The sequence below is a fragment of the Arabidopsis lyrata genome (assembly GCF_000004255.2).
Source record: "Arabidopsis lyrata subsp. lyrata unplaced genomic scaffold ARALYscaffold_4, whole genome shotgun sequence".
Lineage (NCBI taxonomy): Eukaryota > Viridiplantae > Streptophyta > Magnoliopsida > Brassicales > Brassicaceae > Arabidopsis > Arabidopsis lyrata.
In genome coordinates this window covers 10,709,785-10,731,578 of record NW_003302552.1, presented here as the reverse complement: position 1 = coordinate 10,731,578, position 21,794 = coordinate 10,709,785, and the positions used below count along the sequence as shown (strand labels likewise).

At 35.2% G+C, this 21,794-nt stretch overlaps 3 protein-coding genes and 1 long non-coding RNA gene across 4 annotated transcripts; all 4 read left to right on the top strand.

Moving 5' to 3' along the window:
- The first annotated feature begins 4,934 nt into the window (after positions 1–4,934).
- LOC9316940 (proteasome subunit alpha type-3) lies at positions 4,935–7,606 on the top strand. The gene is made up of 10 exons (XM_021029755.1): positions 4,935–5,193; positions 5,311–5,350; positions 5,709–5,792; positions 5,934–6,007; positions 6,264–6,350; positions 6,438–6,522; positions 6,612–6,658; positions 7,016–7,081; positions 7,201–7,291; positions 7,375–7,606. The coding sequence occupies exons 1-10, from the start codon at positions 5,090–5,092 to the stop codon at positions 7,444–7,446; spliced, it is 750 nt and encodes a 249-aa protein (XP_020885414.1). The 5' UTR covers positions 4,935–5,089; the 3' UTR covers positions 7,447–7,606.
- Positions 7,607–8,846: 1,240 nt separating this feature from the next.
- LOC9316939 (cytochrome P450 71B7) lies at positions 8,847–10,568 on the top strand. Its single transcript, XM_002880826.2, has 2 exons — positions 8,847–9,763; positions 9,840–10,568. Exons 1-2 carry the CDS (start codon positions 8,861–8,863, stop codon positions 10,449–10,451), a joined length of 1,515 nt encoding a protein of 504 aa, XP_002880872.1. The 5' UTR covers positions 8,847–8,860; the 3' UTR covers positions 10,452–10,568.
- An 850-nt stretch (positions 10,569–11,418) lies between these two features.
- On the top strand, positions 11,419–12,486 carry LOC9315101. Its single transcript, XM_021029290.1, has 2 exons — positions 11,419–11,942; positions 11,992–12,486. Exons 1-2 carry the CDS (start codon positions 11,536–11,538, stop codon positions 12,032–12,034), a joined length of 450 nt encoding a protein of 149 aa, XP_020884949.1. The 5' UTR covers positions 11,419–11,535; the 3' UTR covers positions 12,035–12,486.
- Positions 12,487–18,681: 6,195 nt separating this feature from the next.
- Positions 18,682–19,392, top strand: LOC110229362. The gene is made up of 2 exons (XR_002332754.1): positions 18,682–18,930; positions 19,042–19,392. It is a non-coding gene; the product is annotated as an uncharacterized LOC110229362 (long non-coding RNA).
- Positions 19,393–21,794: the final 2,402 nt, after the last annotated feature.

Here is a 21,794-nt window from a genome sequence, read left to right as displayed (position 1 = left end):
TTTACGTTATCCGATTGTGTAATTAAACATTTGGTTACTCTTTATTTTTCCCAGCAATTACCATCAATATAAATCACAATTCATAATTTGACAAGTCCCTCAGACATTAGAACAAATACATCAAAAGTTCAATATTCAATATTCAATCTAAGAAAAGAAGCAATGATGGGAGAAAATAGATCTTTATAAAACTAATTGACGAAAGAGATAGTCGTGTTTAGCTACAGCCCATGGAACCAAGTTTTTATATTATTTTACCCAAGAAGATCTTAAACCCACAAAGATTTTTCGCTACCCTTTTTTTCGACAAATGTTAACTTTAGGTAACACATGATTGACTTTAGGTAATATAAAAAAACAATCATTGACTTTAGGTATATATACAGATTGTATTCATTAATATACAGATGTTAATAGTCGGATTTTTATTTGGCAATATACGGATTTTCTTTTAACGACTTTCCACTGATCATAAGTTAGATTATACTAATACAAATTAATATTAAAAAACAAAAATTCTTACAGCATTATTACATTTACTAATTAAAAAAAAATGTTTTAGAAAGAATAGTCTTGGTATATTCTTCTTGAAATTGATTTTTTAAATTTCAGTTAAAAACATTATATAAAATCAAATGAAGGTCACAAGACTCAAAATAGGGGTGATCAATTAATCTAGTAGTTATTATAACTAGATCACTGGTCTGTTTATGACTATAATTTCAAAGTATATAGAGTGACATCGCTTTGTCGACCATTCAAATTCTTAAGCATAGAAATATATCTTCTTGCGGTTTTGGTGGTGGGTTTGTCTCACCAGACATCATCATCGACCATTTTGTATCGCATTGGCTATGTTCATTAATCGAAATGCCTAGCGAATCAAATGTTCCACTATGTAGTCGTGAGCTTTCTCATTTTTGACTCGGATACTCTCCACTTAAACTAGCATAATGCTGGTTAAGTTAGTAGACCGTGGTTTTCTTAGCCGAGATGTTTTATATGGTTAATCAAAAAAAAAAAAAAAAATTAGGCAGACACAGACACTATTAAAAAGAAAAACTAGAGCTCAGTAATAAGGCTATCACATCTGAGAAGTCAGAAAGAATGCTAAGGACCCAACCATCGCTAAAGCCCGTGTCTTCACAGCTCCAATAATTGCACCAGTCGGGAATGGAACCCGGGTTTGTACCGTGGGTTTATTGATAACTTAAAAATTTTACAGAACAATATGGAATATGGTAAGAGAAATTGAGTGATATACTCATAGAGCAGAATACAAAAATATTTATAAAATGTGACTTAAAAATTAGTTACCCAATAAAAAAAAATGTGACTTAAAAATTAGTTTACACAAGGTAAAAACTAAAACAAGAGCTCAGAGGTGTGGCAATTCTCAACAAATATAGTCCAACCAACGCTGATGCCAATTTCTTCACAGCTCGTGGGTTTCTCGGCACAAGTTGGCGGATCGATCAATCCACACTACGGATCGACCGCTCCACGCGTGGGATCGATTGATCCCGTTTCGGCAGGTCGTGGTGGATGTCCTTTCTTTTCTTGCACCCATTGTGGCAAAACGGGTCAAGAAGTTAGCCGCTTTTATCAAATTATTGGCTATCCAGACTCTGGTTCTGGTTCTGGACGCGGTCGTGGTCGTAGCATACCTTTGGTGGCTGGACGTGCCAATAATGTTCAAATATCCGATGCTATTGGTGCAACTGCTCACACAATTACTTCTATTGATCGAGAAGGTCTGTCATTAACTGACTCTCAATGGAAACAGCTCATTACTACATTACGGCTTCCTCATGCGGGTTCTACCTCGGCTTCTTCCTTGCGTCTTTCTGGTATTGTTATCGATACCGGTGCCTCCCATCATCTTACAGCTTCCCTTGACTCTTTGCTTGATGTTGTTGATATCCCCTCATGTCCTATTGATTTACCCAATGGAACGCTTACATTGGCAACTAAGCGTGAGAAATTGTTTCTAGGCGGTTCTGTTACTTTGTCTGTTGTTCTATATGTTCCCAAATTAACCAATACATTACTCTCTATTGCTCGGCTAGTTAAAGAGAAGTCTTGTATTGCGGTATATACGAACAAGTTTTGTTATGTGTATATAGGACCGGTCTACGAGGATACTGATTGGAGCCGGGGATGAGTGTGATGGCGTTTATCTTTTCCGCGGTGCTATGGTGGGTCAAGCGAATTCAGTAACCAGTCTTGGAAATTGTGATCTGTGGCATCGTCGGTTGGGACATCCGTCTTTATCTACGTTTAGTCATTTGTCACATTTTGTTGATGTTGGATCTAAGGATCAGTTTTATTTGCCTTGTGACGTTTGTACTCGTTCGAAGCAACCACATTTCAGTTTTCCTAATAGCAACAATAAAGCCGAGGCTATTTTTCATCTCATTCACTGCGATGTTTGGGGTCCTTACAGCACACCCTCTACTTGTGGTGCCTCTTATTTTTTGACGATTGTTGATGATCACTCACGTTCCGTTTGGGTGTGCTTAATGAGAGCTAAGAGTGAAGTTAACACTCTTTTGCGTAATTTTTGTGCTATGGTTACTCGTCAATTTCACATAGAAGTTTGTATGGTTCGTAGTGACAACGAGTCTGAGTTTGTGGGGTTGAAGGCATGGTTTGCTTCTGAAGGTATTATTCATCAAACGTCTTGTGTCGGCACGCCGCAGCAAAATGGATGTGTGGAGCGCAAACATCGATACATTTTGGATGTTGCACGTTCACTTCGTTTTCAAGCCGATCTACCTCTCGAATTTTGGGGAGATTGCGTGCTCACTGCTTGTTACTTGATAAATCGCACGCCTTCCTCTGTCTTATCTGGGAAAACTCCGCATGAAGTTTTGTTTGAACAGTCTCCCTCTTTTGATCATCTTCGTGTTTTCGGTTGTTTGTGTTATGCGCATAAAGGCACTATGATTCGAAAGAAGTTTGATGAACGTGCCTCTTGCTGCGTTTTTCTTGGATACCTCTACAATCAAAAGGGTTGGAGGGTATTCGATATTGACAAAAAGAAATATTTTGTTTCTCGGAATGTTGTGTTTAACGAGAAATCCTTTAGCTACTTCTCCTTCGGTTTCGGTTGAGCCACCATTTGTAGCTCCGATCACACCCTCAAACATTCTTGCCGAGGATTATTGTCTTGTCTCTTCCTTGACGCAGACAGTTTTGGATGAAAGGGGGATTTCTATGGAGGATATAGAGGTTATTGTAGAATCAGGTGTTGCAGACGTTGGTGGATCGATCGATTCGGCTCTGCGACTAGTCGATCCGGTTCAAAACACAGCCGAACCAGCGGCAACGATAGATCGTTAGGCATTGGGATCGATCGATCCGGTTGGCAACACGATCCCCGCGGTTGATTGATCGATCGATCCGTCACTGGATTTGACACTTATTTACAAGAGAATGTCATTGTCACAAATGTTTATCTATTAATTAATATTACAAAATATTTTCAAAAAAATCTGTTAGAAACCATGACTTCCAAAAATGGTAATAAATTGATTTTGCTTCAAAATTCGATTAATTCCTAATTTTCCTAAAACATCTCTACCTAATTTAAACATTAATATATGATTCTTCTTTCACTTTTATAAGATCTTAAAGTATTTATTTTGAGTTTATATAAAATACATATAATTATTAAAATAATAGATTTTTTATGCATATAATGTGATTCAAATTTTTAAAAACGGACATATATTACTCAATCGATGAAGAAAAAATATGTGTACAATGTCCCACATTGCTTAAAAAATTGGACAATGGTTCAGAGTCATACTATAAAAAGGACCCAAACGATTATGAATACTAAACGGGGTTATATGGTGGGGCGGATTTGGATCGATATTAATACGGGACTGTATACCACAGGTGAAACCTAGAATTAAAAATAAAAATATAATTATATAATCTTAAATAATAAACAAACCGAAAAATATTAACAAAACAAATATAACTTAAAATTTAAAACTTTTAGTTTTAAAAAATTGACCCGCAATATACCGCGGGGTAAATATTTTTGATACAAAATAATAACAAATTATTATAATAGTCCAAGATTAGAAATGCTTGCCAATATTAATACTATATCATTTCTATACCTACAAATCTTCTAAGTACACATATTTCAACTATATTAATTATAATATAAAATAATTAAATAAGAATTTTTTTTTTATAATATCAATTTAAAATCCAATAAATTATAAATTATATATAAAATATATAAAATACAATTTTGCCCCACAGTATACCGCGGGTTAAATCCTAGTATTTAATATATTCAAACAAGATATTACATTTTAAATCCGTTTAATGGGTGCGTGAAGTATAAATCTCTCTTTTGTTTTTTTTTTTTACAACGGATTCCGGCAACTGAATCACTGGAATTAGATGGTTATGGTGTTTACAACATGGCTTATGTTAGTTCGGGGATGTCCGTATGTAATGTCAATACTTCGTGTAGCTAACGAAACATTTTTAAAGTCTGCATGTGTGACTATGTGATGGCGTCTTTTTCGTATAGCTGGCAAACATTCTCCCTAAAATATACACGTTGTTTTTTAAAAAACTAAAATGCAAAATATCGATTTGATGACAGTCGATATTTGAAGATTTTTTGGTTAATGAATTTTGAATTGAAGAATTTTTTGTTAGTAGATCTTTACTTAAAAGTTTGTATTTATTAATAATTTAGTTGAGAAGTTTGAAATAAATTTGTCCATACTTAAGAGTTTTTGTATTTCTCTATAATTTGATATGTTTTATTTTCATTAATATCACCTAAAATCTTCAGTCACCTGAGATGATGATACTCTTTAAAGATACTAAAGAATGGCCCAAATCATAATATTAATAAAGCCCGTTAGTAACCGAATCGACCCACCCGACATTACGACCCAGATCGTTTTAATATCCAAAGCCAAAATCGGAGCTCCAAAGCTCAAGCTTGTCTGGCTTGAGAACAAAGAAAACCCCTTTCTTCGATCTCTGCTTAAATCACTCGAAGAAGAAGAAATCACTAAGAGTCACAAAAAAAAAAAGATCGACGAAGATGAGTAGCATTGGAACTGGGTACGATCTCTCCGTCACCACTTTCTCTCCCGATGGCCGTGTTTTCCAGATCGAGTACGCCGCTAAAGCTGTCGACAACAGTGGGTTAGTACTTTTTTACTTCTCGATCTTCGCCCTTTAGTAGATCGGATTTAGCTTTCAAACCTTTTGATAAACGAATTAGGGTTTCTTAAAAGTCGTTCCCTTTTTTCTTCTTCACAGGACTGTTGTTGGAATCAAGTGCAAAGACGGGATTGTTATGGTTTGATTCTTTCTCCTTCTTCTTTTGATTTTTGTACTACTTTGTCAGTTTCTTCATTGGGTTTAGTCTCTTGCTCGGGTTCTGGGATGAAATTAGGGTTTGTTCCTGATTTAACCTTCGAATTTAGGTTAAATGAAGTATTAACATGTTTGTTACCAGATTCGTAGCTTTTATTTGATATAAACCTTGGAAAATATTGACTGAAGATGACACATTTCTCAATCCCTTAGTTCCATTTCCTTTTCTACATTTTGAGAATCTGTTGTTGCTTGCTACCTTAGGGCTTTTGTAAGGTTTACACATATATGATAAAGGAATGGTCTTTCTAAGTGTTTTTCTTTTGGGGGTTTGGTTTTAGGGTGTGGAGAAACTTATTGCATCAAAGATGATGTTACCAGGTTCCAACAGGAGGATCCATTCTGTTCATCGTCATGCTGGCATGGTATGTTTTTTTTCTTTCGTTTTTCTCCTAACCATAGGAAATTAGTTTCTGCTAAGGATATGTATCTTTCAAGTTACCACTGTGTCTAGTCTGGTAGTATATTGTTTTGTTTCATGTCATTTCTACTTCTTGTCATGTCAGGCTGTTGCTGGGCTTGCAGCTGATGGGAGGCAAATTGTTGCGCGTGCCAAGTCTGAAGCACGAAGCTATGAGAGGTATCAATGAAAACATCAGTAGCTTCTGCTGTTAAAGTTTTATTACTATGAATCAACTGTTCAACACCTATAGCTTTTCTCAAGGGAATGTTTCTCTTAGTTAAATTTTCAAAATATTTTCTCTGCACTTTGTTAGATTGAAAGTCTTAATATATGGGCATAAGATTTCAATGTGTCTTTTCTCTGCATTGCTTTGCATAAATAAAGTATTCCTGATTGTGCAACTAACTCTACTTTGTCACTTATGATAATTTAGTGTTTATGGCGATGCTGTACCTGTGAAGGAACTTTCAGAGCGTGTTGCAAGTTATGTACATTTGTGTACCCTGTATTGGTGGCTGAGGTTTGTCCAGTTCATCGACCTTTTTGATAGCCACCTAAGCATTTCTCCTACTTAAATGAATTATAAGAATTTATTTTTATGTTGAAGGCCTTTTGGCTGTGGAGTCATTCTTGGAGGTTATGATAGAGATGGACCTCAATTGTACATGATTGAACCATCAGGCATATCATATGTAAGTCATTTCTGTTCGTAGATATGTGTCTTTAAGTTTTAAATCTTACGTCATTTCTCTCTGTCATCATATGGATCCTTGTCCTGCAGAGGTATTTTGGTGCGGCCATTGGCAAAGGAAAGCAAGCGGCTAAAACGTAAGTTACAGCGTGAATGTTTTTGATATTATCCTAGTATTTTCTAGGATTCTCTTATAGTAGATATGCGTACATACAAAGGGTATATGTACCGCTAGGATTGATCAAGTTAATGTGTCAAAAAGAAATGCTAATTAACTTCACAAATAAATCAAAGAAATAATTTAAACTTGAAGGATCAGGTGAGCTTTCATGGTTAATAGGATTGATGATTCTCCATGAATGTTATAAGAACGTTATGACAGATGTTTCTGAATTGAGCTTTTGACCTGTGTGGATCTTGTTTCAACTAAAGGGTTATAGATATAGTTAGCAAGGGTATACAAGTGTTCTGATGGATCAGACAATTCCTTGCAGGGAAATTGAGAAGTTGAATTTATCTGAGATGACATGCAAAGAAGGCGTTATCGAGGTGGCGAAAATGTGAGTAGTGCTTGCTTCTAATGTACATGCTTTCAGTATTAAACTCTTGTGGTTCTCATGTGCTTTTTATAACCAGGTTCATTTTATAGCAAGATCTAATGTGACTTTTTCATGTGCAGCATCTACAAGCTACACGATGAAGCCAAGGACAAGGCCTTTGAATTGGAGATGAGTTGGATATGCGACGAGTCAAAACGAGAACATCAGAAGGTAAAATCTTATATGGTCTTTACTTACTGACAGATGATTTAAAGAAATGTTGCTCATAAACCATATAATTGGACTCATTGTAGGTCCCTGATGATCTTCTGGAAGAAGCAAAGACAGCAGCTAAAACTGCGCTCGAGGAGATGGATGCTGACTAAAACTGAGGAGTGTGTTGAATTTAGACCTGTTGTAATGCGTCGTTTTGTGTTTCTTATGTACTCTGAATTGAATTTTGTCTTGGAGGGACAGTTGTTGCAGTGTCTTATGAACCATTGGAGTCTTTTATCTTTATTGCTATCAACAGTTGCTACGATAACTCCTTTAGGAGAATTAACATTCATTAGAATTGACCCTGGCGGCTACCAACTGCAAAGATTCCGATCAGTAGCTCCGGTGAATACAAAGCCCACTGAATTGTGGCACTATCAATGGCTTCGGGCTCCTTGAACTGGAGTATTCAGTTCCCGTAGCGAAGCCGAGTACACTGATTAGCCAACCCACAATCAGGGAAAATCCAATCTCCGACTAGACGGCTCCCTATTGATAACTCCTTGACCTAGCAAGACGTTAAACTCAAATCGAACACCCGACCACTGTTCCCGCTCCCACATCCTCTCATAGACAAGTCAACCTTCCATCCGGTCCGGTGAAGACCTTTTCAAAATTTCATTACCCAACACAAAGATAAAGAAATCTTAGAAAACCCTAATCGATTAATAAAAATATTGTTGATGGAGTAGCCATCAACACAACGAATGACCATAAGTCCATAACATTTTACCAGTAAAGAATAACTATACAAACATTGAAATTTTACTCACTTCCTGATCACTCTCGACCTACATAAACTATAATCATTGTTTAGACGTGAAAAGAAGATAGATGTCAATTTCATAGTAGAGAGACTCATGATACGTTTTACATTTTGAAACAGTAGCATAAACAAAACTAAACCGTGATTCAATTTGCAATTCAGATAGATGTCAGTTTCATAGTAGAGACTCATGAGTGAGTGTATATATAGTAAAAAACTTCTGAACTGGATCTATTAGTATTTGAATATGATTTGGATTTTTCTAATACTATTCACAAGAAAAGATTCCATCTACCTACTATCCCACTTCTTCCGAAAAGATAAACATTTGATTTAGGTAATAAATGAAGCATGTGATCATATTATATTCATGAATTCTTGATAAATTCATCTACATTTTCACTTTGAGCAACAATGGAAGCAATAATGAATGATTGACCCAATGAATGGTTTATAATATGTAAATAAATTCAAATGTATTAAGATAAATATATGATTTTTTTCCTTTTTCTTTTAGATATGATTGACCCAATTAGTGATTATAATATACAAATAAATCTACTGTCTAAAGATAAAGATATGATTTTTTTCCTTTTTTTTTTAAAGATTTGATTGACCCAATTAATGGTTATAATATGTGAATAAATTCACTGTCTATATATACGTATACATATATATATATATATATATATATCTAAAGAATAAACTCTCAAACAAATCAGATCAAGAAGAAAAAAAAAAAAACAAAGCATCAAAAAATGTCATTCTTGCTCTATTTCCTCTGTCTTTTACCTATTTTCTTAGTTTGCTTATCAAACTTTTCTAAAAACCTCAAACACTCAAAATGGAAGCTTCCTCCAGGACCCAAGACGCTTCCAATCATCGGAAACTTACACAACCTCACTGGATCGCCTCATGCATGTTTTCGAAATCTCTCCCAAAAATTTGGACCAGTGATGCTTCTCCGTTTCGGATTCGTCCCCGTGGTCGTGATCTCATCGAGAGAAGGAGCAGAGGAAGCTCTGAAGACCCAAGATCTTCAATGTTGCAGCAGACCAGAGACTGTCGTGACAAAAATGATCTCTTACAACTTCAAAGACATCGGGTTCGCCCCTTACGGCGAGGAATGGAAAGCGTTAAGGAAGCTCGTGGTTGTCGAGCTCTTGAACATGAAAAAGATTCAGTCTTTCAGATATATAAGAGAGGAAGAGAATGACTTGCTGGTCAAGAAATTAACAGAATCGGCTTTGACACAATCCCCGGTGAATCTGAAGAAGACCCTTTTCACGCTCGTCGCTAGTATTGTGTGTAGGCTCGCGTTCGGGATAAATATCCACAAGTGCGAGTTTGTCGATGAGGAAAAGGTTGCAGATCTAGTTCACAAGTTTGAGATGCTAGGCGCTGGTATTGCGTTCACTGACTTCTTCCCTGGAGTGGGTTGGCTTATCGACCAGATCTCCGGACGGAAGAAGACATTGAACAATGTTTTCTCAGACCTCGACACTTTCTATGAGAATGTGCTTGATGATCATCTCAAACCTGGAAGAAGAGTATCAGAGAGCCCTGATGTGGTTGACGTGATGGTTGATCTGATGAAGAAGCAAGAGAAAGATGGAGACTCTTTCAAGCTAACAACAGATCATCTCAAAGGAATCATCTCGGTAAAATCTTCTTAGTGACCTCAATGCCACTAAACTGTTGTAAAATTTGAACTTACGCGTTCTGTGTTTGTATCAGGACATATTTCTTGCAGGAGTAAACACAAGCGTCGTCACTTTGAATTGGGCGATGACAGAGCTGATTAGAAACCCAAAAGTGATGAAGAAAGTGCAAGACGAGATTCGGACAATACTTGGGGACAAGAAACAGAGAATCACAGAGCAAGATCTAAACCAACTTCACTACTTCAAGCTCGTGGTCAAGGAGATATTTAGATTACACCCAGCAGCTCCACTTTTGCTCCAAAGAGAGACGTTGTCTCATGTCAAGATTCAAGGTTACGATATTCCTGCAAAGACACAGATGATGATCAACATTTACTCGATCGCACGTGATCCAAAACTATGGGAAAACCCAGATGAGTTCAACCCTGACAGGTTCCTCGACAGTTCCATAGATTACCGAGGACTCAACTTTGAGCTTTTACCGTTTGGTTCTGGCCGGAGAATCTGTCCAGGGATAACGATGGGAATCACCACCGTAGAATTGGGACTGTTTAATTTGCTCTATTTCTTTGATTGGGAAGTGCCTCAAGGGAAGAATGTGAAAGACATCGACTTGGAAGAAACTGGATCGTTCATAATCAGCAAGAAAACAACTCTACAACTTGTTCCAATACTTCATCGCTGAAAGAATTAGTCAATAAGATTATTTATTTTTGTTGTACTCAGCTTCTTAATTTTGATTTTGTGATATTTGTTCTATATTTAAAATCAATAAATCGTAATCTGAAAAACATGACGGAAACAAAAGGTTCTAAAACGTGAATTAAAATTTGATTACGAAAATAATAACGACGTTTTCATAAAATGACAAAAATCATTAAACTATGAGCACTGAATTATTTAATTAAAACTAGATTAGGTTAAGACAAATAATTAATTGTAACAAAACCATGAAATTCTGGAGACGCGTTTCCTTACTATATTTACCATTAATTTTAAAATTATAAATAGAAAGACTTTTGGAATTATTTTTAAGATTATCATACAACGAAAAAATGAATAAATAGGAACGCTCATTCTCAGCAGTCAGCACGGAAACAACTCTTGAACTCGTTCCACTTCTTTATCACTTAAATGAAAAAAATTACTCAATAGTAAGAGAAAACGAACGCTTCATGACAAACATTAAGCATATAGGATGTTCTTTCGGGATGTGAAAATGATAATTCAGGAATACAGCGGGAATTATTACGAACTGTTCTTAAACTCGAAACACAATTATAAAGACAACTCGCTATCGCACTATTATCTAACTAAGCAATGAATATACTAGATCCTAAACAATCGTTTAAATCTAGCAAAATAAGCAAGCTTTAACGAAAAGATTGATATGTTCACTATCCCGGGGTATTGATAGGTTGAGAGTGCCATTGGCTTTTATGAGAAAGAAGGCAAAAAGACCAGAGGTAGAAAGGCAAGGCTTTGGGAGAAGAAGAATCAGAAGAGAAGTGGCTAAGTGTGACAAAGCTTCTAAAGGAGAAAGAGGGTTCCATATTTCTTATAAATAATGTGATGTCATCTTGTTGAGTTGCCATAAGTAGAGTTGTATTTAAGGCAAGACCAAAACATTATGGAACCTTATCTTATGAAATATGAACAGTAATGAGATCTAAAACAGATCTAGGTTATTTCTCTTCTTCATTTCTTTCCTTATCTCTTCTATTTTCTGGTTACGAGTTAACATTTGGTGCTCTCGTTGAGAGCAGGTGATGAAGCCCTCTACTACCGACAGCCGTTCCGGTACATCGGAACTCGAGAACATAGTTGTTGAAGAAACCCCTCAACCAAAGACGATGGAACAGCGAGAGGCTCGCCGAGATCGTGAGATGCAACAGATGAGAGAGGCGTTACACTCTGTGCAGACCATGCTTCAAAGTCTAACCATGGGAGATCCTAGATCTACTCCTCTTGTGGGTTACGAAACGCCTCCAATAGCCTCGCCTCAGCAACAAACACCCATCCCTGCTTCAACCAGTGTCGAAACCAGTCACTTGGAGAAAGGGGTTTCGGCACCGCCGTGTGTTTCTGAGGCACTGCTACCACCGCCGCCTCAGTTTCAGAGATTTGAGCCGTCTCAGTCGCGATTTGACTCTACTCAGCCATGTTTTGCGTTCGAGTCTTCACAACCTCGCCTCGACGCATTTCAGAAGAAGGTTGAGCTTCCCCTCTTCGAAGGCATTAACCCAGACGATTGGATTTTCAGAGTAGAGAAATGTTTTAGCACTAACCATACACCGGAGTTTGAGAAGGTAGATCAAGCTGTGCATTGCCTTACTAGAGCCGCAGTGACATTGATCTAAGGTCAAATACCGGATCAAATACGGTAATCATCATAGCATTTTAGAAACAAATTTCAATTTTAAAAACATACCATGTATACAGTTTTGAAAATCTCAAATATAATGAAAATAAGAACAAATAAGGCCACTTCCAGTACAGGCTTGAACGTAAGAAAAGTTTTATTAAATGGAAGGGAAAAAAAGAGCATTGAGTAAAAAAACAGCATTGACTTAATTTTACGAAGTCGACCACGTTCATCTCCGTAGAAAAGGCAGTTGACCGTGGACGACTGCTCACAGTGGCGGACCCAGGATTTTATTTTATCCAGATCAAAACACAGCTTGAAAAAAAAATCATTTTTAATAACTAAAAAGAATCCAACAAAAGGTTCACGCAAAACAAAGAAAAACACACCCTACAAAAAATTTATCCAAAAAAAAAAAATTGTCTACAAAAGCATCCTACGATCCTTCATGTCTTAAAATCTTTTAATCACAGTCTCATTTGTAATAGTCTCGAATACATCTTTCTCAACAAAACAAATTTCTAGACATGATAACTAATGATTACAATTATACAAAAAGACTAATTTTTTCTAAGTTATGAACTTACTTGATTTTGGAAAAGTAGACCGGTACAGAACACACCCGTAACGTGAAGAAGAAAACTGATAATTGAAGAAGAAAACTAAACACGTTTGATGGCCAAAGAATAACAATTAGGTTAAAAGGCCACTTTGTTGTTAATTATAATTTAAAATAAAGAAAATAAGAAAATATACATAAACCTCAAATTTGTGGGCCATCAACTATTTGCTGCACATCAATCTTTTGGGCTGTGGGCTTCTCACGTATTGAGTCATTAAGTCAATGTAGGCAGATCAACTTATATACTTAAGTCATTAAATCTTATACAGAATTATATATATACAAAAAAAATTGAAAAATTGGGCAGGTCAGCTGCCTACCCTACACTACAAGTGGGTCCGCCCTTGACTGCTCATTGAAACAGAGTAGACGGCGGGTCTACTCCGTTTTATAATCAGATAGGACTTGCGCATTTTCCGTTGCAAAAAAAAAGTTTTCGACTTAGCTTGTTATGAGTATTACGCTCTGAGCTTGTTGCTCCTCTATACGTTTTACACTTCGATGTTTATTTGACAAATGGTGTTGGAGACAGTTTCAAGTAGACAAATTTCAGTTTTAAAAACATACAATGTATACAGTTTTGAAAATCTCAAATATAATGAAACTAAGAACAAATAAGGCCACTTCCAGTACAGGCTTGAGCGTAAGAAAAGTTTTATTATGTGGAAGGGAAAAAAAGAGCATTGAGTAAAAAAAAAGCATTAACTTAATTTAACGAAGTCGACCACGTTCATCTCTGTCTAAACGGCCGTTGACCGCGGATCTACTACGTTATATAATCAGATAGGACTTGCGCATTTTCCGTTGCAAAAAAAAAGTATTCGAACTTAGCTTGTTATAAGTATTAGGCTCTGAGCTTGTTGCTCCTCTATATGTTTTACACTTTGATGTTTATTTGACAAATGGTGTTGGAAACAGTTTCAAGTAGACAGTTTCAAGTAGACAGTTTCATGTAGACAAATTTCAGTTTTAAAAACATACCATGTATACAGTTTTGAAAATCTCAAATATAATGAAAATAAGAACAAATAAGGCCACTTCCAGTACAGGCTTGAACGTAAGAAAATTTTTATTAAATGGAAGGGAAAAAAAGAGCATTGAGTAAAAAAACAGCATTGACTTAATTTTACGAAGTCGACCACGTTCATCTCCGTAGAAAAGGCAGTTGACCGTGGACGACTGCTCACAGTGGCGGACCCAGGATTTTATTTTATCCAGGTCAAAACACAGCTTGAAAAAAAAATCATTTTTAATAACTAAAAAGAATCCAACAAAAGGTTCACGCAAAACAAAGAAAAACACACCCTACAAAAAATTTATCCAAAAAAAAAAATTGTCTACAAAAGCATCCTACGATCCTTCATGTCTTAAAATCTTTTATCACAGTCTCATTTGTAATAGTCTCGAATACATCTTTCTCAACAAAACAAATTTCTAGACATGATAACTAATGATTAACAATTATACAAAAAGACTAATTTTTTCTAAGTTATGAACTTACTTGATTTTGGAAAAGTAGACCGGTACAGAACACACCCGTAACGTGAAGAAGAAAACTGATAATTGAAGAAGAAAACTAAACACGTTTGATGGCCAAAGAATAACAATTAGGTTAAAAGGCCAATTTGTTTTTAATTATAATTTAAAATAAAGAAAATAAGAAAATATACATAAACCTCAAATTTGTGGGCCATCAACTATTTGCTGCACATCAATCTTTTGGGTTGTGGGCTTCTCACGTATTGAGTCATTAAGTCAAAGTAGGCAGGTCAACTTATATACTTAAGTCATTAAGTCATTAAATCTTATACAGAATTATATATATACAAAAAAAATTGAAAAATTGGGCAGGTCAGCTGCCTACCCTACACTACAAGTGGGTCCGCCCTTGACTGCTCATTGAAACAGAGTAGACGGCGGTTCTACTCCGTTTTATAATCAGATAGGACTTGCGCATTTTCCGTTGCAAAAAAAAAGTTTTCGAACTTAGCTTGTTATGAGTATTACGCTCTGAGCTTGTTGCTCCTCTATACGTTTTACACTTCGATGTTTATTTGACAAATGGTGTTGGAGACAGTTTCAAGTAGACAAATTTCAGTTTTAAAAACATATCATGTATACAGTTTTGAAAATCTCAAATATAATGAAAATAAGAACAAATAAGGCCACTTCCAGTACAGGCTTGAGCGTAAGAAAAGTTTTATTATGTGGAAGGGAAAAAAAGAGCATTGAGTAAAAAAAAAGCATTGACTTAATTTAATGAAGTCGACCACGTTCATCTCTGTCTAAACGGCCGTTGACCGCGGATCTACTACGTTATATAATCAGATAGGACTTGCGCATTTTCCGTTGCAAAAAAAAAGTTTTCGAACTTAGCTTGTTATAAGTATTAGGCTCTGAGCTTGTTGCTCCTCTATATGTTTTACACTTTGATGTTTATTTGACAAATGGTGTTGGAGACAGTTTCAAGTAGACAGTTTCATGTAGACAAATTTCAGTTTTAAAAACATACCATGTATACAGTTTTGAAAATCTCAAATATAATGAAAATAAGAACAAATAAGGCCACTTCCAGTACAGGCTTGAACGTAAGAAAAGTTTTATTAAGTGGAAGGGAAAAAAAGAGCATTGAGTAAAAAAAAAAGCATTGACTTAATTTTACGAAGTCGACCATGTTCATCTCCGTAGAAATGGCAGTTGACCGTGGATGACTGCTCATTGAAACAGAGTAGACGGCGGGTCTACTCCGTTTTATAATCAGATAGGACTTGCGCATTTTCCGTTGCAAAAAAAAAGTTTTCGAACTTAGCTTGTTATGAGTATTAGGCTCTGAGCTTGTTGCTCCTCTATACGTTTTACACTTCGATGTTTATTTGACAAATGGTGTTGGAGACAGTTTCAAGTAGACAGTATCAAGTAGACAAATTTCAGTTTTAAAAACATACCATGTATACAGTTTTGAAAATCTCAAATATAATGAAAATAAGAACAAATAAGGCCACTTCCAGTACAGGCTTGAACGTAAGAAAAGTTTTATTAAGTGGAAGGGAAAAAAAGAGCATCGAGTAAAAAAAAAGCATTGACTTAATTTAACAAAGTCGACCACGTTCCTCTCCGTCTAAACGGCCGTTGACCGCGGATCTACTCCGTTATATAATCAGATAGGACTTGCGCATTTTCCGTTGCAAAAAAAATGTTTTCGAACTTAGCTTGTTATAAGTATTAGGCTCTGAGCTTGTTGCTCCACTATATGTTTTACACTTTGATGTTTATTTGACAAATGGTGTTGGAGACAGTTTCAAGTAGACAGTTTCATGTAGACAAGTTTCAGTTTTGAAAACATACCATGTATACAGTTTTGAAAATCTCAAATATAATGAAAATAAGAACAAATAAGGCCACTTCCAGTACAGGCTTGAACGTAAGAAAAGTTTTATTAAGTGGAAGGGAAAAAAAGAGCATTGAGTAAAAAAACAGCATTGACTTAATTTAACGAAGTCAACCACGTTCATCTCCGTCTAAACGGCCGTTGACCGCGGATCTACTCCGTTATATAATCAGATAGGACTTGCGCATTTTCTGTTGCAAAAAAAAAAGTTTTCGAACTTAGCTTGTTATAAGTATTAGGCTCTGAGCTTGTTGCTCCTCTATATGTTTTACACTTTGATGTTTATTTGACAAATGGTGTTGGAGACAGTTTCAAGTAGACAGTTTCATGTAGACAAATTTCAGTTTTGAAAACATACCATGTATACAGTTTTGAAAATCTCAAATATAATATCTACAAGAAAACCTGCGTTTTGCAACTAACTTTTGCGACTAAATATTTAGTCGCAAATCTCTGCGACTATTTACCGACGTTATTGCGACTATTTACTGACGAAAAACAATATGGACGTACATTAGTCGCAAATCAGCGACTAAACAAAACAGTCGGTAATTAGTCGTCCATTAGCGACATATTTGCGACCGATGACAGACTAAATGTTTTGGTCACAATTCAGTAGCAAACGTGCGACTGATGTGCGACTAGTTATTTGGTCAGAAGTGGTAGTCGCAATTTAGTCTCAAAAGAGCGACGATGTAACGACCACTTATTATAGTTACGCTTTAGTCTCAAAAGAGCGACGATGTAACGACCGTTTTGCGACAAACGTATATTGAAACGCTTATTCTCTCCACCAATTTTCTGTTAGTCGCTAAATAGTCGGTATTTTGCGACTAGCACCTGAAGATTTTGCGACTGTTTTGCGACTAGCACCTGAGATTGCGACCTATTTGCGACTATTTACCAACTCTCGATTTTTGTTTTCTCAATTTTCACGTTTTAAATTTGCTTACATATAAAGTTAAACATTTCTACCCTTATTTGATATTACTCATTAAGAAAATTTTAACCAAAGTCATAAATACTGATGTTTAGAAACAAAACATCAAAAACAAACAAATCTCTTTATGATATTACATTACTCATATGAGTAATGTTTAGGGATTTAGTAAAAACTCTAAATTACTTGAGTTTTGCAAAGTTTTGTAACCTTAAACTAATATATGTCCTCTATAACCCTAATATGAGTGTTATAGAGTGATATATGTCACCATTTTGGATCGAAATGTGTAGATTTCTAAATTTTGCCTTGTGACTAATAGATCACAGTCACACAAACGTCGCAAATTTGCCACCATTTTGGAACGATTTCCCATTGTGCGACTATGTTGCGACCATTGTTGCAACTATATACCGACTACCATTGCGACTATTTTGGTACTGAATATGAAATTACTTGAGTTTTGCAAAGTTTTGTAACCTTAAACTAATATATGTCCTCTATAACCCTAATATGAGTGTTATAGAATGCCATATATAACCATTTTGGATTGAAATGTGTATACCTCTCCTTTTGCGTTGTGACTATAGATTATAGTCACAATCTAGTTGCAAATTTGCCACTATTTTGGAACTGTTTACCATTTAGCGACTATATTGTGACAATTTCTGCAACTATTTGCCGACCATAATTGCGACTATTTAGGTACTAAATGTGAAATTTCTAAGATTTTCGCTAAGTGTTTGGGCGGTTTAGATTTCCCCCAATTTTTTTACTTTGGTACCATTTTGCGACTAAAACGAACCCTCAAGTTAGGACTTATGAACATGTTTAAATCATCAACACTAAATTTGTTATTCTAAATTATTAAAAATTAATATCAAACTGTGTGACAAAAAAATTCAAGTATAAGTTTTTGTAAATTCTAAACTTTAAAACCTAAACACTTATACTAAACTCTAAAACCAACACTTATTACAAATTTTGAATTTATTTTTCCCAAATCTTTGATTATGAATTCCAAACACTAAATTATGAATTCTAACACTTATAATATCAAATCTTTAAACTTAAATCCCAAACACTAAATTATGAATTCTAATACTTAACTATATATAATCAATCATTAAAAAAAAAAAAAACTATAAAACTAAAATATAACTATTTTTGCAAATGAAGTTGATTACATGTGTTATATGTCATAAAATAGTTTTAGAATATCTAATTTATTTTCATGAATTTACAACATATTGCAAAACTAATCTGTTAATTAAATGTGAAAAATTAACAAAACAATGCTAAACGTTAAAAATGCAAATAGAAAAAACTGTCATTGGTTAACTCATTTAGACAAGGATCACACAGTTTTTAATATAGACCATTGATTAGAGTGAATCCAAGGGATACAAATTTCAACTTCTCTTTATTATCTCATTGGTTAACTCATTTAGACAAGGATCACACAGTTTTTAATATAGACCATTGATTAGAGTGAATCCAAGGGATACAAATTTCAACTTCTCTTTATTATCTCATTGGCTAAGTCAATAAAGTAGGGATCACAACGATTCCGATATGAACCGTTGATGAAAATGAATCTAACGGACACAAATTAACCCTTTTTTAAGCTCTTCTTTTCACTTCTTCCCTCTTTCTCCTCTTCTTAGTCGTCTCTTTCGTCGTCGTTTTTTTATTCTTCAATCGATTATCCAACTATACCATATTCTAATTCTACCATGCAATTGAATCGATTATCAAATTAGTTTCGATTTGGGGATCTCAGCTTCAACCCACGACATCTCGGCTATATGGGAGAATCTCGATTTTGAAATCCGAGACCTGTTTATTAGTACGGAGCTATTTTCAATTTGTATTCATTGGTTGAATTCACATATATAATTAGTTTCCTATTGTTTTTTATCGATCTAATGTATTCTCTTGCTGGGCTTCTCTATTGCAGAATCGAATTGGAGGAGGAAGAAGGCGAGGTGATCTAGTTGGCTCGGAGAAAAAAGAGTTCTCGGCACTTCCGAGTTCCGGCGTTCACAAAAAAGCTCCTCAAAGCCGGAGATGGCTGGGAAACTCTTGAACATGATGGGAATTCGAATGATTTTGCAGCTTAAGATGGGGAAGAAGATGACAACGCTTTGTGATTTTGAGAACGTATTTTTATTTTTTAATTATTGTATTTTTTGTAATATTGATTTTTTATCATTTTTTCATATACTAGATAATAATAAATTTGATATTTTTATTTAATGTTAGAGGATACGGCTGGGACAGAGTTCCCACGTCAAGTACGATTGTAATTTTTAGTTTGCTTTAATAAATGGTAGGAGATAATTATCTCCCCCTCCCCTACCAAAAAAAAAAGATAATAATAAATTTGATATTTTTATTTTTAATATATCAATTTATCCCAAAAAAATCATTAATCATAATTTAATATAATTAAAATAATTAATAAAAGTAAAATGTTATAGAAAATATAAATAACTAGAATAAATTATAGAATTATTATTATATATATATACAATTATTATTAATATATGCTTTTCTTGTAGTGAAACGGTTGCAAACGAATCGCAAATTGGGCCCAAATATGTAAGGTTATTACAGTCGCAAATGAGTCGCTAACGTCAGTTCGTTGCTCTTTCGTCGCAAATTTGCAACGATATTCGCCTGTTACAGATTAGTCGTTAATCTGCGACGATATATTTATAGTCGCTAAATAGTCGCAAATTAGCGACTATAATGAGACAAAGAAATTTTGCGACCGTTTTTTTGCGACTAATGGAAATAGTCGTTATTCAGTTGCAAAACCCTCTTTTGCGACAGTTTAGCGACCATTTTCACAGTCGCAAATGAAGTGTTTTCTTGTAGTGAATGAAAATAAGAACAAATAAGGCCACTTCCAGTACAGGCTTGAACGTAAGAAAAGTTTTATTAAGTGGAAGGGAAAAAAAGAGCATTGAGTAAAAAAACAGCATTGACTTAATTTAACGAAGTCGACCACGTTCATCTCCGTAGAAACAGAAGTCGACCGTGGACGATGGCACATCGAAACAGAGTAGACAACGGATCTACTCCGTTTTATAATCAGATAGGACTTGTGCATTTTCCGTTGCAAAAAAAAAGTTTTCGAACTTAGCTTGTTATGAGTATGAGGCTCTGAGCTTGTTGCTCCTCTATACATTTTACACTTTGATGTTTATTTGACAAATAGTGTTGGAGACAGTTTCAAGTAGACAAATTTCAGTTTTAATTTAACAAAGTCGACCACGTTTATCTCCGTAGAAACTGCCGTTGACCGCGGATCTACTCCGTTTTATAATCAGATAGAACTTGCGCATTTTCAGTTGCAAAAAAAAGTTTTCGAACTTAGCTTGTTATGAGTATTAGGCTCTGAGCTTGTTGCTCCTCTATATGTTTTACACTTTGATGTTTATTTGACAAATGGTGTTGGAGACAGTTTCAAGTAGACAGTATCAAGTAGACAAATTTCAGTTTTAAAAACATACCATGTATACAGTTTTGAAAATCTCAAATATAATGAAAATAAGAACAAATAAGGGCACTTCCAGTCCAGGCTTGAACGTAAGAAAAGTTTTATTAAGTGGAAGGGAAAAAAAGAGCATTGAGTAAAAAAAAGCATTGACTTAATTTAACGAAGTCGACCACGTTCATCTCCGTAGAAACGGCCGTTGAACGCGGATCTACTCCGTTTTATAATCAGATAGGACTTGCGCATTTTCCGTTGCAAAAAAAAAGTTTTCGAACTTAGCTTGTTATGAATATTAGGCTCTGAGCTTGTTGCTCCTCTATACGTTTTACACTTTGATGTTTATTTGACAAATGGTGTTGGAGACAGTTTCAAGTAGACAAATTTCAGTTTAAAAAACATACCATGTATACAGTTTGAAAATCTCAAATATAATGAAAATAAGAACAAATAAGGCCACTTCCAGTACAGGCTTGAACGGCAGAAAAGTTTTATTAAATGAAAAGGAAAAAAAGAGAATTGAGTAAAAAAACAGCATTGACTTAATTTTACGAAGTCGACCACGCTTATCTCTGTAGAAACGGCTGTTGACCGTGGACGACTGCTCATTGAAACAGAGTAGACGGCGGGTCTACTCCGTTTTATAATCAGATAGGACTTGCGCATTTTACGTTGCAAAAAAAAAGTTTTCGAACTTAGCTTGTTATGAGTATTAGGCTCTGAGCTTGTTGCTCCTCTATACGTTTTACACTTCGATGTTTATTTGACAAATGGTGTTGGAGACAGTTTCAAGTAGACAGTATCAAGTAGACAAATTTCAGTTTTAAAAACATACCATGTATACTGTTTTGAAAATCTCAAATATAATGAAAATAAGAACAAATAAGGCCACTTCCAGTACAGGCTTGAACGTAAGAAAAGTTTTATTAAGTGGAAGGGAAAAGAAGAGCATCGAGTTAAAAAAAGCATTGACTTAATTTAACGAAGTCGACCACGTTCATCTCCTTCTAAACGGCTGTTGACCGCGGATCTACTCCGTTATATAATCAGATAGGACTTGCGCATTTTCCGTTGCAAAAAAAAAGTTTTCGAACTTAGCTTGTTATAAATATTAGGCTCTGAGCTTGTTGCTCCACTATATGTTTTACACTTTGATGTTTATTTGAAAAATAGTGTTGGAGACAGTTTCAAGTAGACAGTTTCATGTAGAC

Bases quoted from the DNA above. Each gene is read 5' to 3' on its own strand.
- LOC9316940 (XM_021029755.1), top strand. From the start codon at position 5,090: ATGAGTAGCATTGGAACTGGGTACGATCTCTCCGTCACCACTTTCTCT. The intron at 5,793-5,933 runs GTATGTTTTTTT...TTGTCATGTCAG, and splicing joins TTCATCGTCATGCTGGCATG to GCTGTTGCTGGGCTTGCAGC. The intron at 6,008-6,263 runs GTATCAATGAAA...ATGATAATTTAG, and splicing joins GAAGCACGAAGCTATGAGAG to TGTTTATGGCGATGCTGTAC.
- LOC9316939 (XM_002880826.2), top strand. From the start codon at position 8,861: ATGTCATTCTTGCTCTATTTCCTCTGTCTTTTACCTATTTTCTTAGTT. The intron at 9,764-9,839 runs GTAAAATCTTCT...TGTTTGTATCAG, and splicing joins ATCTCAAAGGAATCATCTCG to GACATATTTCTTGCAGGAGT.
- LOC9315101 (XM_021029290.1), top strand. From the start codon at position 11,536: ATGAAGCCCTCTACTACCGACAGCCGTTCCGGTACATCGGAACTCGAG. The intron at 11,943-11,991 runs GTCTTCACAACC...GTTGAGCTTCCC, and splicing joins CAGCCATGTTTTGCGTTCGA to CTCTTCGAAGGCATTAACCC.